General features: G+C 43.3%; 1 protein-coding gene across 1 annotated transcript in view; it reads right to left on the reverse strand.

Moving 5' to 3' along the window:
* WWC2 (WW and C2 domain containing 2) overlaps positions 1 to 11,746 on the reverse strand; it is a 415,307-nt gene extending 403,561 nt beyond the window's left edge. Inside the window, exon 1 of the mRNA XM_007940882.2 lies at positions 11,616 to 11,746. Coding sequence (XP_007939073.1) covers positions 11,616 to 11,746 — 131 coding nt within the window. The remainder of the gene's footprint in view (positions 1 to 11,615) is intronic.
* Positions 11,747 to 18,559: the final 6,813 nt, after the last annotated feature.

The following is an 18,559-nucleotide window of genomic DNA, read 5'->3' on the forward strand; positions in this document are numbered from 1 at the left end:
TCCTTCCGAGGAGTGGCTGGCTAGTAGGTTTGAACCGCCAGCCTTCTGGTTAGCAGTCAAGTGCCTTAGGCACTATGCTACCAGAGCTCTCATTCTTACAGTTTAGGAGACTAGAAGTCTGAGTTCAAAGTGCCACCTCTAGGCACTGGGTGAAGACCTCTCAACCTTGAGCTTCAAGCTCCACCTCTTGCTTCCATTTCACTAGAGCTGGAGGCATCTCTTAACTCAGGCAGCTCCTGGTGCTGACAAACCCAAGATCAACAAGTAGAATGACACAGTCCCAATATTATCAAGCAACACAGCAGGTCACTAGTTCAAGCCCAGAAATAGTCCCAAGATCGGCAGGTACCATGGCAGCTGCTGAAAAAAGACTCAGCTACGTGCAGGATCCAAGCATGCCAAAAGACTGTCTCAAAGCTCCTTCTTAAATACTGGAAGCAGACCACTTCCCTAAGTCAGCTTACTCAGCTGCTCACAGCAGATTCCATCATGGAGTTGATAGCAATCTCATCATGGGAAATCACTACATCCAGCTCCCCAGCCACTCAAAATCAGGCCCAGCCAAGATGACATAGAACCTTACTACCACATATGGGTGAAGAACAATTCAGAAAAGGAAAGTGAAAAGGGCCGGACAACTTGAAGAATGTAATCAATGTCACTGAATTTTACACGTAGAAGTTGTTGCATCAGTGTATGTTCTGCTGTATATATTTAAATATATATATATATATATATATACATACACATATACATATATGTACATATACACATATAAATAAATATACATATATATTTTTTGTTTTTAATTGCCCTCTGGCTCTAATCACCTTGCCGCTGTTCTCCTATCAATTATTCAAAAGGTGGCAGGATGGCAAGGACAGACTATTACTCAAAACATCACCATCTACTCAGATTTGGGACAGTTAGAACAACAAAGAAGAAATGAAAAAAAATTAAGAACTGATGTATTAACTGCTAGTTAAAACTATTTAATAAAAGGAATAATCCCTACTTTGGGCAACTCATGAAAGAAACAAAAGAAGAGAAATTGTGTTTTATTGAAAGAAGCTAGGACCTATGAACATAAATGGTAAAGAGTGGAAATGGGATGTCATTATTGAAAGAAGTCAAGCCATGTGAAAAGGACTGCAGAAAGTGACTCTTAACGATGCAGGAAATGCAGGAATGAGGAACAAGGATGTCCAAAAAGCAAGGGGGTAACTGACAAATGAATCGAAATTAAGAAATGCAAGGGATCTTGGCAATGGGAACTGGTGATACTAGTGATACTTATTCTGCAATTTCCTCTAGAATTTCTTTCTTTGCATTCGGTCAATACAGGTTACTGGTATTTTAGGTCAGCTTTGTTGTTCTCTGTTCTACTTGTTCCTTTTCCTCTGCAAGGAACATGCTTTCTTACTTTTGCCTGAATCTCCTGTAAACCCACTATACAAAGACCTGCTGTACAGTTTACAGGCTACCATATTGTGTTCTGTGGCAGGTATCTATGGAGCTCCATGGAAAAGACACCTCATCTGGCTACTATGGGCCTTTTGAAGGAAACGGAATAGTGGAGAGTAGCAGTCTCACACCATGCTGCCAAAGACCACTGAACTGGAATGACTATTTGGACCTTAAAGAATAATGACACTGCTTTAATTTGAGATATAAAACCAATAAAAACTAGACTACCAAAAGAATAAGCCATGGCTATGTGTAAAACAATATCCCTTGTTGAGAGCTCAATTAGAAAGAATAAAATTTTTTATAAAAGAATCAAACAATCAAGGGATGATTTAAAAACAAGTAAGATAACCTGTAATATGCCATACTTCCAGTGAAGAAGAAAGGTAAATTTAATAATGACAGACTATTATGCACTAGATTTGTTCAAGATTTTAAAGAAGTAAATAAATACATTGTTCCATTTACCCCTATAGTTCCTAAAAGCTTTGCCTCAATAATATTATATTACAGTTTGCCATTATGGCTCTTCAGGCTCTTCTTGGCTATGACAGTTTCAATTTTCCTTGTTTTAACAGTTATAAAGGAGTGCTGGTCATGTATTTTGTAGAATGTCCTTCTACTGGAATTTGGCTGCTGGTTTTTTCTGGGCTTTTTGGGGGGGTTTTCATGATTAAACTGAGGTTATGATATTTTTCTAGGTTAAAGACTGCAGAGAAAGAGTGCCATTTTCATCACCTCATATCAGGTTGATCATCACTTCCTATCACTGTTGTTTATGTTGATCACCTGGCTTGGGTAGTATTTGTTTCCTCCATTCTATACAAAAGAATTAATATAAACTGAATTAATTCTTTATGTATATAACTAGCTAAAATGAATCATTTTAAAATGTCAAGTCATTTGGAATAAGCTGGCTGTGTATACACAAACACATTCACTATTGTCTTAGTTATCTAGTATTGCTATAACAGAAATACCACAAGTGGGTGGCTTCAACAAACAGAAATTTATTTTTCACAGTTTAGGAGAAAAGCTATCCAGCTGTAGTATTTCTGTTATAGCAGCATTAGACTAAGACAGAAGTTGGTACCAGAAGAGTAGACTGCTGCTATTCTAACAGATAACTAAAATGTGGAAGAGGTTTTGGAACTGGGAATGGGTGGAGGATGGAAGAGTTTTAAGGTGCCTAACAGTAAAAAAATAAGCTCTGCTGGCACAGTACTTAAGGCACTCAGCTAACCAAAAGGTTAGTGGTTTGAACCCACCAGCCATTCTGCAAGAGAAAGATGAGTAAGTCTGTTTCTATGAAGATTTATAGCATTGGTAACCCTCTGGACAATTCTACTCTGTCCTATAGTGTTACTACCAGTCAGACTTGACAGCAGTGATCTGGCTAAACGGTAAAAGCCTAGACTGCCTAAAAGAGAGGGTAGAATTATAGACATCAAAGGCAATTCTGGTGAGGGCTCAGAAGTAAGGAGAGCTATAGCTATATATATATGTCTTAAGAGAATACGTCTGGCACCAGCAACAGAATGTTGCTAGAAATACTAGTGTTAAAATATGCTTTGGTGAGGCTTAAGAAAATGATGAACATGTGATTCTTCAATGGAGGAAGGGTGAGAGCCAAAGAGTAGAATGTTATGGATTCAACTGTATCTCCCAAAAATATGTGTTGTAAGTCCTAACTCCTAAATCTGTGGTTATCTTCCCATCTGGGAATGGGTTATCTTTGTTTTGTTAATGACAGGACTGGTGTAGGATGCATTTTAAATCAATCTCTTTTGCGATATAAAAGAGATTAAGCCAGAAAGCAAAGAAGGAAACATGGAAGAAGAGAGATGCCAAGCCACATGAAGATCACCCAGGAGTAGAAGCTCAAAAGAGACAAGAACTTCCCCCAGAGACAACAGAGAAAGAAAGCCTTCCCCTAGAGCCAGCACCCTGAATTCAGACCTGCAGCCTCCTAAACTGTAAGAAAATTAATTTGTTTGTTAAAGCCTCCCACTTGAGGTATTTCTACGACAGCAGCACTAGATAACAAAGATAATTACATACATGATTCACACCTGCATCATAAAATATATCCATTTAAGATGAAGACACAATAAGACATATGACAAAATATGCACTTTGCCAATATACTCTAGCTTTAACTCCTCTCAACTGTTTCCCCCCACCTATTAGGGAGCTTTGGTGGCATAGTGCCTAAGGCATTTGACTGCTAACCAGAAGGCTGGCAGTTCAAATCCACCAGCCACTCCTCGGAAGGAAGGTTGGGCAATTTACTCCTGTAGTGATACTGCCTCAGAAACCCAAGGAGAGGTCACTATGAGTGGTTCCGGCTCTAGGGCAGTGAGTTTGGTTTTTGTTTTTTTTTTTTAATTAGGAATGTTCAGGAGGGAGTTAACTCTTAAGTTTGAATTACAGTGATAGAAAATGTAATGGGCAATACCCAAAGTTTTGCTCACTTTTTAAAGGTGACTGTAAGCAACCTCAGTTGGGACCAAATCTTTTCCATCTTTAAAACTCCTAGAGTCCAAGGTAACTAGCCGGCTCACAGATACACACACAAAAATTGTTCATCAATTTATATTTACAACTTCAGTGTTAAAATAATTCCAAGCAGTCAGATATAGGGGTGGGAAAAGCAACATGGACTAAACAGAACTTCTTTAGTCCATGTTGCTGTTTTCCCCACCCCTACATGTGACTGCTTGGAATTATTTTAACACTGAAGTTGTAAATAGTGTAGTGCCTAAAGTACCTGACCACTTACCAGAAGGCTGGCAGTTCAAATCCACCAGCTACTCCTCAGAAGGAAGGTTGGGCAATCTACTTCCCTAGTGACACCATCTCGGAAACCCAAGGAGGGGTCACTATGAGTCAGATCCAACTTGACAGCAATGTGTTTGGTTTGGGTTTTTTTGGTTTTGGTGACAGAGTAGAACTGCTCCATGGGGTTTTCTTGGCTGTAATGGTTATGGAAGCAGAGCCTCAGGCCTTTCTTCTGCCGTGCTTTTGGGTGGGTTCAAACCACCAACCTTTAGGTTAGCAGTCAAGTGCAAACTATTTGCACCACCCAGGGACCTTCATACCTACTGTTGTTGTTGTTGTTGTTGTTGTTATGTGCCATCAAGTCGTCCCCGACTCATAGCGACCCCTCCTTGGGTTTCCGAGGCAGTATCACTACGGAAGTAGGATTGCCCAACCTTCCTTCCGGGAAGTGGCTGGTGGGTTTGAACCACCAGCCTTCTGGTTAGCAGTCAAATGCCTTAGGCACTACGCTACCAGAGCTCCCACGTAATAATCAATAGAATAAAATAAAAATAAATAGTGTTGGCAAAGATGCAGAGAAACTAGAACCTTAATAAATTGCTTGTGAGAATGTAAAATGGTGCAGCCACTGCAGAAAGTAGTTTGGTAGCTCCTCATAAAAGTTAAATACAGATTGACCATTAAAAATAAAAAAATCAAAATCAAACCCACTGCTGTGGAGTCTATCCCAATTCATGGTCATCCCATTAAGGAGAACTGCTCCACAAAGTTTTCTTGGCTGTAATCTTTATAGAAGTAGATCAGAAGGCCTTTCATCCATGGTGCTGCTAGGTGGTTCAAACTGCCAACCTTTGGGTTAGCAGAACACAAACTCCATCATTCCTAGGAATATTCCCAAGAGAACTTAAAATGTATGTTCATATAAAAATGACAGAATGGTCACAGCAGCATTACTCTTAATAGCCAAAAAGTGGAATCAACTCAAATGTCCATCTGCTGATTAACAGATAAACAGTATGTGTTACATCCATTCAATGGAATATCATTCAGTTATAAAAAGGAATGAAGTACTGCCCCATGCTCCAACATGGATGAACCTTGAGAAACCTTATGCTAAATTAAAGAAGCCAGATACAAAAAGGCTCCGTATCATAAAGTTCTATTTACATGAATATCTAAATTAGGCAAATCCATAGACACAGAAAGCAGATTAGTGGTTGCTAATCGCTATGAGTTGGGTCCAACTCAACTGCACATCACGTAACAACAAACAGCAGCAATTGCTGAGAGGGTTAGGGAGATTGCGGAGTGACTGCTTAGTGACTACAGTTTCTTATGGGCGTAATGAAAATGTTCTGGAAATTGATAATGGCCATGGTTATAGAACATAAAATACACTGAATTATACACTTGTAAGTGGTTTAAAGGGTAACACTGCTGTTACATGAATTCCATCTCAATAAAAAAAATTAATAATTGGAAAAAAAATTCTGAAAACATTATGAACCTATCTGTATATATGGTAAATCATTATTAACCCACAATTTATATCACACTGTGCCTTAAAAAACACTTTCCCTAGTCTATGTATTTCTGTGTTAATTTTTCCCATAATAGGAGCTTCAGAAACGGATGAAAATTCTATTTCAAAATTCCAAAAAGAGTTCACTTCAACCAATTTCTCTCAAGTACAAAGGACTGGGGCAAACACAGACTTAGGCCCTACTTCAAGGCATTCACAGCACGTGGAACTACCACTGTTTCCTGCCATCTCAATAATTCCAACTTCAGCAAAATGAAAACAGTCATGCCCCTCTATTGTGGTCGCACCATTTCCCTACAGACATTTAGTCAACATCTGAGCAAGCGCCACTTAGCAAAGCAACATCTCCAGGTTCCACAGGCAGGTGGTCCAGGGCCTTGGCAAGACTCCTGGGCAGCAGGTTCCTCACTTTTTCTACTGCACCAGGGCTTCTGCTCATAAATTTAAGTACTGGCTTGCTTGAAGGCCACATGTCACAATGCCTGACGGTATAGCTGCTGTGTTAGTTGACAACCTTGTGATCAGTAGCTTAATTAAAAAAACTTACTTTAAAAAACAATCTTTCTTGAAAACAATTACTGACCTTAGTCTTCCAACAAAACTAAACTGCAAACTATGGACTATTAAAGTCGTTAAACAAAACTTAATCATTCAAATAAACTGCTGCAAGCATTATAGAGAAGTGTGCTGAAAACAAGAATTATTTCCTTGAGAATTTTTGGAAGAAGGCATAATTTAGTTTAAATTAGTGCTTCCTAGAGCAATTTTTTAAAAATTCTTTTTTAACAACCTCTCCACACTTCAAATACTATAATCATTCAAATAATTCACAGTAACCACTTGGCATCCAGACTTTGAGCCTGCTGGAGTGGAACAGTTGTGATTAAAACTATCAGAGTTGATTTTGTTGTCTTTGTTCTTACAAGTAACTCAACTCATATATCTATACTACTACTCAAAATGTCGTAGCTTAATTCTCATTATTTCTCATCTAATTGGAAAATCAATTGCACCTATTGCTGGTTTTGAGTATGCTTTTTGTTTTTATTTATTTCCTTCTGTTTACGTGGTTATATTCTTTGAAAGCCTACCAATAAGAGACTGGAAATATAAGTGTAGTTCAACTACTATTCTTTCATAAATTTGGCAAGCATACTTCATTAATTGAATTAACTTGCATTCATTTAATATCTACCATGTTAAACACAAGGAGCTCTGATGGCGTAGTGCCTAAAGCATCTGACTGCTAACAAGGAAGTTGGCACTTCAAATCCACCAGCCACTCCATGGAAGAAAGACTGACTGGGCAATCTACTTCCATAAGATTTACCACCTTGGAACCCCAAAGGGGGATACTATGAGTCAGAATCTACACAACGGCAGTGAGTTTGGTTTTTTGGTTTATGTTAAACACAGAAAGCAGTAATAAAGTGTAGATGGTGCGAATAAATGATTATGTATTCAGCTGGTAACGGAAAGGCTGGAAATTTGATTCTACCCAGGGGTACCTCAGAAAAAAGGTCTGGTGATCGACTTCTGAAACAATAGCTACTGAAAACCTTAAGTAGTACAGTCCTACCCTGACACACATGAGATCACCATGAGTTGGAATGGATTCAATGGCAACTGGTTTGGTTTTAATAAAGAGTTTGGACTCTTGAGGAGTTCACACTCCAGCAGTGGGTTTAGATAAATTACTTGCTTTGAAAGAAAGACAATCCAGAACTCCTCAGATGCTAACCACATGACACAAACAGGACCTAGAGAGCCAAAATTAACTTAGTCATCAGTGATACTCAGTCGATATTCCCCTCTTCCTCATTCTCACCTTCCCCACCACCTAGGATTTCTTCTCTTCAATAAGAAAGTACATGTTTCTCTACATCTGACCCTAGCCCCAAGCCAAAAATAGGATCCACCAGCAGGTTTTAAGATAAAGTCACTCTGTACAGTGGCAAAACTTTTAAGTACAACTAGACAAAGCTGTTATTATTTCTCTGGGCAGCAATCAATCTAAGGATAGAAAATAAGCAAAATTCTACTGGAATTAAAAAAAAAAAAAAAAAAGGCCCAGGCACCTCAGCCTCCTACTCCCCCTCTTAAGAGGCAGGGAATATACTCCACCTTTTTTCCCTACATTGAATATACATACTGGTTTTTTCAAATGTGCAATAAGTAACAAAACATTGTAACATGTAACAAAACATTTGCTATTTCAACATTTTTCCCATATATTATTATTCAGTGACATTAATTATGCTCACTATGTTGGGCATCCATCACCACCATCTATAGTTGTTTTTTTTTTAAGCACCAGACCATCTTGCCATGAACTATGGCCCACCATAAACACCAACTGGTGTCCATGGTCTGCAAAATAAGAGGTGAGGGGGGGTAGAACTACAAACTAACAAATCTCAAGGGAGTGGTCCAAGGAATCACCGGCAGGAGACTTTCTCCAGGATTACTAAGTGGGGTAGGGGCTGAGGAGGAGTAAAGTCAAGACTGGTACAATAAAATTGTAATCTATTCAGAGAGGCAGAAAACCTTAACTCATCCCAGAATGGAACTTCTAATATGTCCCAGAGTACACTGAAGTTCCAAGTTCCACCTGGATCTACTCTGCAGTTTAATGGAGTTAACTTGATTACCACCCTCCACCCATACCTCCATCCCAAGGCATTCATGAATCAGACCCTTTTGTGACTGACTCCAGAATCACAGAATGTGAAAACTCAAGGACCTCAGAAGGCCCACAAACACTAGATAATCAGCATGCAAAATCAAAACTGGGCAAAAAGATTCTGCCCTTCTGTGTGCTCCATCCAAAGATCCCTGAGTATGGCAGGTGTTGAGGCAGTCCACAGAAGTGTTAACCAAACAGGTTCAAGAGTGAGACTGTTGGGCTTTAAATCCTGGCTCCACACTTAACAGCAATGGCAATCTCTCTATGACAGATACTGGACTAGTAGCACCTACTTCAAAGGACAATTGGGAGAATAAAACAAAGCCACAGTTAAAGAGCTTAGCATAGTGGCTAGCACACAATAAATACCTAATAAATATGTCACTATGTCTAGCATTTTCAGAGGTAAACTGAACTATCACCCATTTCCTAAATTGGAATGGCTACACTGTAGCTACTTCCATTTGGCTGAGTCCTAGTTAGGAGCTCACAAACAACCCTGAGGTAGGTCATATTACTCTCATGTTAGAGGTGAAAAGTGGATGTTTAGAGGAATTTAGAAACTCATCTAACCTTACTCAGTTAATAAGGAGTGGTTTTCATGACATCCCAGCAAAGTCTGCCATTATGTTATCTAGCTCCAAAAGCTGAAAAGTACTTTTAAGTGCTATTTCAGTGTACTATAATCACTTACTGAAGGAAATCATTCCTGTAGCATCCTACAGCCACCATCCCACTATCCCACAATCAGCATAATTGTCTATTCAATCAGAAATACCTCACATATTGATAAACTACCAAAAATACAAAATTCTTTTTTCCTTTAATAGACAATATAACAAACATGACTGGGTAAAGCATCATAACCATTTTAATCAAATGACTTTAAAAGTTCAAAAGTACTGCAGACCCACAGTATATTAAGTCAGTTTTCTTTCAGGATCTGTAATTTGATCCTGTAGGAGAATTCACACACTCCAATTGGCCTGTGAAGCTTCTCCCTTTCCATATGTTTGGTAACAGTGTGTAACAAAATTGACAAGAGTTAATAGTTACTCCAAACATTCTCTCCCAATTCTTACACTATTTAGCAAGATTTACAGTCACTTAATTATACTAAAAAAAAAATTAAACTGTGTCATGGTGATCCTGATCTCAGAATACCTTTGAAAGTTCTCATACTCAAACCCAGAAATATGTCCAACCAGTTAAATTTGTATCTACAAACAGCTTCAAGGAAAACTGGAATAGCAAACCATCTTAGTCAAATCTGTTTGGCCCCATCAAATGAACTGATTACCCAGTTTCATAAAAAATAATAGGGATGTTTAACTTGTTTAAGGAATAGTGACATGGAGAGCCAAGTCATATAATTTTAAATTACTTCCCTTTCTATTTGCTCTGTGCAGGTATTACATACTCGTGTATCCTTTTGGTAAACACAAATGAGGTGATAAAATAAAATATGTAAACTAAAGCAGGCAAGAACCTAAAATGCCTAAATATTTCAAGAATTTATTGCAATTTCAGTAACTTGATACTCCAAGTATCAAAAAGCAGTAAGAATTACCACACAACTGTAAAAGTCAAATATTTATACAGGTGCCTTAAAAGCCACTGTTGGGTGCACACCATCAGCACTGACATTTACTATCTGTTAAGTAGTTTCAAAGTGCAATGGCATAAGTCAAATAACTGGTTTGCAGCATGAAGTTTATGACAATAGTGAACACGTCTGGAGAGACTGTGAAGGTGTGATGCTTGTCATAACTTTCATCAGGCGAGCAACAGGCAGCCAGCCTGTGACAAGATGGAACTTCGGCACAGGTGCCCTTTCTCATTTCAGGAGGGAAATCTAAACCGATACCTTCATGGATAATTTAACAAGGATTGTTCCATAAATTTATAATGTCATTTATGTTTTTCTTATAATTGCTTTTTAATAGCTTTCAAAACAAATATTCTGAGGGCAAAAACAACTAAGAATATAAAGTATGAAACTATGTCAGCTTCAAAATAAGAGAAGGGAAGCACCTAAAAAGGTAATATATCCCTAAGGCCAGATTCCACGGACAGAGGAAAATAGTTTCAGAAATGATAAAGGTCCAAACACGAGTTATTCCCATTGATGTATTACTTAAAGTTACAATTAGGAATACCTCCTTAATCAATTAATTATACGAAACTCTTCTTTTGATGTTAAAAAGATACAACAGACGAACATCTGTGAACTTCAGCTAAACTTCAGTTCCTGAACTTCTTGGGTGATGATTTTGTTTTGCCTCTTTTCTTCACTTTCCAGAGGGAATAAAAAGTGTGTGTGGTGAACTAAAAGAAATCAAGCTAAGACTCAAGTTAGGGGTTCTTTATCACCCAAGGTCCCGTTCCAATGTTCATTTCACCACTTACTACATCAAAACAGAATCTGGAAGTCCAAGTTTTTAGGTGAAGAATAAACATCCCAAGGCAAACGCTTCTAAAATCTGAAGGTCAGAGCCAGTTATACCCATTACCCAGGGCCCTTCTCCATGTCCAAGAGCACCAGCAGCCCGGACAGCCTGACCGGTGTTGCGTCCGGGTGAGAACGTGCAAGTCAAAGATGGAGAGCCAAGGACCACCAGGGAGATGCCACAGGTGGCCTAGATGTCTGGTTCACCATTCTGCACTTAGGCCTCCCGTAGGAGGCTCCGAGCCCACCCCCCGCCTCCCAGAGGCTGAAGTTGCTCTCCAACCTCAATGTGCCCAACTTTAGGGAGAGGCGAGCTCGGCACTGGGTTCAGGTGGTCCTTCTGGGTCCGTTAACTGGACACAGAGTGTCAGCCGAGGGGCGCCAATTCCACCCTTCCCTAGGGACCAGATCTAAAGGTCCCAGGGAGCGTTGAGAACCGGGTAAGCAACGGGGCCTTGGAAGGGGCGGCTCTAACCGGCTCCTGCACGGCGCCTGGCTGGCTGGCACAGCCCCGGCTCGGGAACACCGTCCCGCGCCTCCTCCCCGGAACCCCTCAGGCACCCCGGGGCCGGCGCCGCCCCACGCCCCCCGCGCGGCTGCTGCGGCTGGGTCTCCCCGACAACAGCCGCCACCCTGCTCCCGAGGCGGGTCCCGCGCCCACCCGCCGCCCGTTCGGCCCTGCCGCCCACCTGTCCCGGGGGTCTATCCAGCTGGTCTTCCTGGTGTTGTGGTCGATATAGAAAACCTTGCCGTCGTAGTCCCTTGCTTCCTCCCAGCCCCGGGGTAGCGGCAACTGCCCGCTCCCGGCCCTCCTAGGCATGGTCGGCGGCCTCGCCGGCGAGCGGCGCCTCCATAGGGACCCGGCGCGGGACGCGGCGGGAACGCGATTGCCCGGCCCGACGCGGGCGCCAGCGAGGGGCTGCGGGCTCCGGGCGCGGTGGGGCCACGCGAGGGGCCGGCTCAGGAAGCCCTACTCTCGGCCCGGCTCGGGATCAGTCCACCATGTCTGCGTCGGAACAGTAGAGCGAACCCTCCTCCTCCCTGCCGCCGCCGCTGCTGCCTCCGCCTCTTCCTCCTCCTCCTCGTACCCCTGTGGCCACCGAGGGTCGCGGCGTCCAGGCTGCCGCAGCCGCCGCCTTCTGGGCTCGGATCCGAGAAGCTTGGCGGAGCTGTGCGGCGGCTACGGACCTCCTCATTTGCATACGATTAACAAGCGCCCAGACCCTCCCCCGCCCGCTCCTCCCTCCGCTGGGCTCATCTGCATGCACATTCCTAGCCGCCGCATTCCAGGGCTTAACCCTGTAGCTGCCGTGGCGCGCTGCTAGGCGGCAAGAAGCGGGGGAGGGGAGCCCAAGGAGGAGGTAGGAGGGAAGACTCTTGGAAGGCACTGCCCGCTCCCTCCCCTTGGCTCCAAATACCTCCTTACAGCTAAATGCCTCGGGTTTTTAAAGTTTAGGGACGGGAATGATTGCTAAAGGGAAGTTTCGGCCACCTCCTCAACTTCTTTCCGTCTTCTAAGGAAACCAAAAGACTTTAGAGAGGAAAAGGGTGGGGGAAGCTCTCCTCGGAAGAAAAAGTCCCAGCAAACACCGAGGGCACAAAGGCTCCCCAAGCCGCGCCCTGCTCCCCTTCCGGACCCGACTGGCGGTCTGGGGCAATGGGAAAAGTGTGAAAAGGACGGAAAGCGCTGGCAGCGTCTTCGTTTGGCGTCCAGGGGCGGCGTCGCTCCCGGGGACTTTGCAAGGCGCTTGGCCCTTATTGACCTCAGTAGAAAGGCCTCGGGGCTCGTGACGGAAGAAGGCAGGTTCCGCGGTTCGAGAGCGCCGCGACTCGTCCTACCCACTAGCCTGTAGGGGGATTCAGGCCTGAGTCTGAGAAGGGACCCGGTCACCAGCGGCTGCCGTCCACCGCGCATGGGCCAGGGGCGCGCAGTCACTCCAGGTGCGCCCCACTGCGGGGTGCCAGGCAACCAAGGGACGCTCTCTGCCCTTGGCCTCTGCTCTAGGGGTTAAGGACAGTTGGACGTGGATGCCACTTGAATCTGATCACTTCAGTCGCCTGTCGTGAGAAACACCTCGAGCCCTGCAATGGCTTAGAAGGGTCGGCGACCACGAGGACGGAGGCTATCAGAGGTCAGGCTTTCCTAGGCCCTGGACCAATCCAGGTGGGAACGGAGAGCTTCCTGTATTCAACAAACATTTATTTATTTGGCAACTACTACGTGCTCTGGTGGACGTTGGGCTCCTGGTAGGATAATGCCCAAGGCTGACAGGGCCTGAACACAGAGCATTCAGTGCCCCAGCCCCAAAACTCTTCTCCAACTCAGTTTACATTGTTGTTGTTACGTGCCGCCGGCGAGTCAGACCTGACTCATAGCGACCCCTCCTTGGGTTTCTGAGGCAGTATCACTACGGAAGTAGATTGCCCAACCTGCCTTCCGAGGAGTGGCTGGTGGGTTTGAACCGCCAGCCTTCTGGTTAACAGTCAAGTGCCTTAGGCACTATGCTACCAGAGCTCCTCAATTTACATTACGGTTCCTCATTCATTTTTTTCCAGATTACTAAGTAGCGTCGTTTAAATTATAAACTCTCTAGGAAGATTCCGGGGCTCAGTCATTCCCCTCTTAATGCGAATTCGTTTAATCCTGCCCGCTACTGCGTAATAACACTCGGGACACAATGCTTGGTAAGGGGTTTCAGAGCCTTTGGAACAACCTCCGCTTCCCTGGCGGGATTCACCGTATTGACTGGGAGTTCAGTGAAATGAGATTCACTGGAGTGCAGAGCTGGCTGCTTGGGTAGCAACTGTCCCAGGGGATGAAATCCGCCGTGGATTCCCGAACCCTCTGGACATCTGAGGTCAATCTCAAAAATGGAGGAGAGATTCCAGAGAAAAAAGGCACAGTTTCACCAAAGGTACGGAATGGCATTCTCGAGCTAAGGTCTTAAAAGAAGGAGGAGTCGTTTTTCCGCACTTGCGAGGTGGTGGTTGTTATGTGCCCTCCAGTCGGACTAACTCATAGCGACCCCTCCTTAGGTTTCCGAGGTGGTATCTCTAAGAAAGTAGATTAACCCCATCTTCCTTCTGAGGAGTGGCTGGTGGGTTTGAACCGCCAGCCTTCTGGTTAGCAGTCAAGTGCCTTAGGCACTATGCTACCAGAGCTCCTACTTGTGAGGTAGGTGGGGGCAAAAACTAAAACACAAGAGACTCAGAATGCTCAGACCACCTGGAAAGAAGAGCCAAGGTGAACAGGAGCTAGGGAAGGAGTCACCTAAAAAGAATGTGCTCATTTTAGGGCTTCCTTTATTATACCCTGATTGAGTCTGGCCAGGAGTCTTAGGCCACCAACCTGGAGTCCAGGATGGCAGTTTGCATCATCTTTTGTTGCCAAGGATCAGCTGGAACTCAAATCTAATTGTATTCATCTATAAAATGGAAATAATCTTCACGTTCAGGTCCTATCTAAGCCATTCACAGGGTGGGTGCAGGATGTGACAATGTTTTTGTTCAGGTGTACAGGACCAGAGGCTGAATCAACAAAAGCTCACAAGAGCAATAAACTATGTGCTAGCCATTGATGGTTGTGTTGTCTGGCCCTCAATTTTCTTTTCCCTAGTGCCTAAGGCACTTGACTGCTAACCAGAAGGCTGGCGGTTCAAACCCACTAGCCACTCCTCGGAAGGAAGGTTGGGCAATCTACTTCTGTAGTGATACTACCTCGGAAACCCAAGGAGGGGTCGCTATGAGTCGGGTCTGACTCAAAGCACATAACAACAACAACACCAACAACAGCCTGAGGCAGGAAAATCACTATTAGAAATATCAGAGTTGTTAGCTGTCATCCAGTGAGCCCCTACTTCTAGCAGCCCCATGTGTTAACAGTGTAGAACTGTTCTGTAGGGTTTTCTTGGCTGTAGTCTTTATGGAAGCAGTTCACCAGGCCTTTCTTCTGGGAAGCTGCTGGGCAGCTTCAAACCTCCAACCTTACTGTTAGAAGCTGATGGCAAACTACTTGTGTTACCCAGGCTCCTAGAAATGGAAAGCCCATTGCCTGTCCAGTCAATTCCAAATCATAGCAGCCCTATAGGACAGAGTAGAACTGTCCATAGTGTGTCCAAGGCTGTAATCTGTGGGAGCAAACTGCCTCATCTTTCTCCCATGGAACAGCTGCTGGGAACAGCCAACTTTTCCATTAGCAGCCAAGCACTTTAACCACTGCACTACCAGGGCTCCTTTGAAACGCAAGTTGTTGTTATGTGCCATCGAGTCAGACCCAACTCATAACGACCCCCCCTTGGGTTTCCAAGGTGGTATCACTAGGGAAGTAGATTGCCCAACCTTCCTTCCGAGGAGTGGCTGGTGGGTTTGAACTGCCAGACTTCTGGTTAGCAGTCAAGTGCCTTAGTCACTACACTACCAGAGTTCCTTGAAAATGAAAGTAGATAGCAAAAATTATTTCAAAAGATAGTTTAGTTATTTCTAGTGGTCAAGCACTTGACTACTAACTAAAAAGTTGTTGTTGTTGTTATGTGCTGTCAAGTTGGATCCGACTCATAGCGACCCCTCCTTGAGTTTCTGAGGCAGTGTCACTATGGAAGTAGTAGATTGCCCAACCTTCCTTCCCAGGAGTGACTTGTGGGTTTGAACAGCCAGCCTCCTGGTTAGCAGTCAAATGCCTTAGGCACTACACCACCAGAGCTCCTGAACCAAAAAGTTAGCAGTCTGAATCCAAGCAGAGCACATTGGGAGAAAGGCCTGGCAGTCTACTTCCAAAAGATCAGAGTCAATGAAAACCTGTGAAGTGCAGTTCTCTGAAATACGTTGGACAGCTTGAGTGGGAATTGGCTGGAAGGCTATCACTTTTTTATCAAAATTTAAAATACACATACCTTTAATACAGCGATTCCCATGCTTTCATTTTACCTGTGGATATTACAGTTCCTTAAAATATACAGGTATGTTTCAACATCCAGGATATGTTCTGTGAAATATCATATGTTCTGTGAAATAGAACGTTATGTGATTTGGGCATTATGTGAACACCTTATTAGATACAGGCAGTCCCCATACAATTCTTAATTAAATCCCCCTAAAACTTATAGGAGCTCTGGTAGCATAGTGCCTAAGGCACTTAACTGCTAACCAGAAGGCTGGCGGTTCAAACCCACCAGCCACTCCTCGGAAGGAAGGTTGGGCAATCCTACTTCCGTAGTGATACTGCCTTGGAAACCCAAGGAGGGGTCGCTATGAGTCGGGGCCAACTCGACGGCAAATAACAACAACAACAACAACAAAACTTATGGGAGCTCACTGGACAAAGCCTGAGAGCTGAGAACTTTATCCACTGGATATAAGAGGCAGACTTTGCCAAGAGCAGTGGGGCCCTGCAGGGGCTACATGGGCAGCCAGATCAGGACTTTGCACACATCCGGGCACTGGGGTTGGCAGGGCAGCACATGGGGTACAGAGAGGTGGCTGTGGAGACCCAATATGTGGGTGGCTGCCACCATCCTGTTGGTACAGCTGCTTCTTGATCATGTGCACCCTTAGCTGCTGGGAGCTGGAAGACTGCCAGTGAGTGCCCCGAGGCCCTACCAGCACCACCAGTGCCCATGACAAACCTCCCCCCACACACACCCCGGGAGCCACAGCAGGTGTTACCCTACGCCAGGAGTGAAAGACTTTACAGGCTGCTGGGTAGGTGAATGAAGCCAGGATGAAGGAAAGGAGAAGGCTCTGTGAAAATTGGATGCATCCTGGAGCTCTGTTGCTGGTACATTCTAGGGGCTTGGGGTCTTTAAAACCATCGGAGGAAAACAACAAACAAAAGGAGAGTGTTGTTGTTGTTGTTATGTGCCAAGCAGCTTTCCCTTAAAAATAAAAAAAAGACAACTTTATGTAACTACAAATGTATATATGCCTTCAAATACCCATGCTTGTATTTGAAGGTATCACTCATATCCATCAGTAAGGAAGTAATTAAATTAGGAACACTATACTCTGCCTCGACGGCACATAACAACAACAACAACAACATACTCTGCAACCATTAAATTAAAAAAAAAAAAAGTTAAATATGTATGTGTTAATAAGGAAAAAGACGTTCTGGTGGTGCAGTGATTAAGGCATTCAGCTGCTAACCAAAAGGTCAGTGGTTTGAACATAACAGCCACTCAACTTGAGAAAGATGAGGCAATCTGCTCCATAAAGATTAACAGCCTTTGCAACCTTATAGGGCAGTTCTACTCTGTCCTATAGGGCAGCTATGAGTTCAAGGCACCTATGGTGGGTGTTTCTTTTTTTTGGTAATAAGGAAAAATGTCTAGTATATATTAAGTGAAAAAAAAAAAAAAACCGTACTAGAACCCTGGATGGCCTAGAAGGCACTTTTGCTCCCTGACTTTAATGAGGTTAACAATCTAGTTCTATAGGTAGTTGTTGTTAGAAGCTATGGAGTCAGTTCCAACTCATAAGCCCCTATGTATAACAGAAATATTGCCTGGTCCTTTGCCATCCTCACAATTGTTGATACAGTTGAACCTGTTCTTACAGCCCCTGTGTCAATCCATTTCACTGAGGGTCTTCCTCACTTTCACTGGCCCTCCACTTTACAACAATTTGATATCCCATACAATTCCTCAGGGACAAAGGAAGAACACAGACAGTAAGGGAGCTGTTAGAGGACAGGAGCTCTGAGAGAGGTCCCATGAAAAATACATAGTAAAACCTGTGAAAGCCAGAAGAAGAAGAAAACTCAAATATTTTCCACTAAGAGAGTAATAAAAAAGTGGTAAGGCTGCACCCCATCAAAGGTGGAAAATTTCCGAGACTGGGAAAAACAAGGCAATCCTGTCTGGTTCTGGCTGGTCTTACCAGTTTCACTGTACAAGAGGTAAATGAACATTAAAGAAAAGAGATGGGGTAGAAATGAGCACAAACATAATGCTGAAAGGCACAGGCTTGGCAGGGCATTCTTATGAAAAGAAATGATGTACAAACCTCAGGGACGAATCTGGTGTGGAAGAGCCCAAAGCCAGCTAGTTAGGAGCTGTGGTGATAGTACAGGAATGAGATGGATAAAGGTCTGGATTAGAAAGAAGGCAATGGAGAATGAAAAGAATGATCTGGCAAGAATTTGTTACTCATTAGATTAAGAAGAAAGGTGAATACACTAGAATGAAGAATCTGGGATGAGTCCAAGATTTTAGATTGTGGAGAAGAAAAAAAAAAAACTCAAATAGCTGAAAAAAATAAGGAAGCCCAAGGGGGATCTGATCTGGGTTTGATTTTAGAAATTAGAGATACCCAGCTGACTAAAGCTTCAAGCAAAAGGTCAAGACTGTAAATAAATGGTTGGATGTCACCCACATGAAGGTTTATAGAAGATCTAGTACTCAAGGACTGAGGCTTAGGAAGAATATTTCAGTGCATTTAAAATAATTTTAGGTAACCCATCTATAAACGTTTTTGACCTATAGCTCTTCAGTAAATTGATATGGTTTAGTTTGTATTTTGTAAACTGTGGTCTCTATTTGCAGTGATGTGTGGATGAATTAGTTACTAGTTTGTAAATCACCTCTAAATGAATTATTATCATAACCTTTATTGTTATGCTAGTGAGTCAACTCACGTG

Source organism: Orycteropus afer, unplaced genomic scaffold (assembly GCF_000298275.1).
Source record: "Orycteropus afer afer isolate SDZICR_OR568_19922 unplaced genomic scaffold, OryAfe1.0 scaffold00073, whole genome shotgun sequence".
NCBI classification, from domain to species: domain Eukaryota; kingdom Metazoa; phylum Chordata; class Mammalia; order Tubulidentata; family Orycteropodidae; genus Orycteropus; species Orycteropus afer.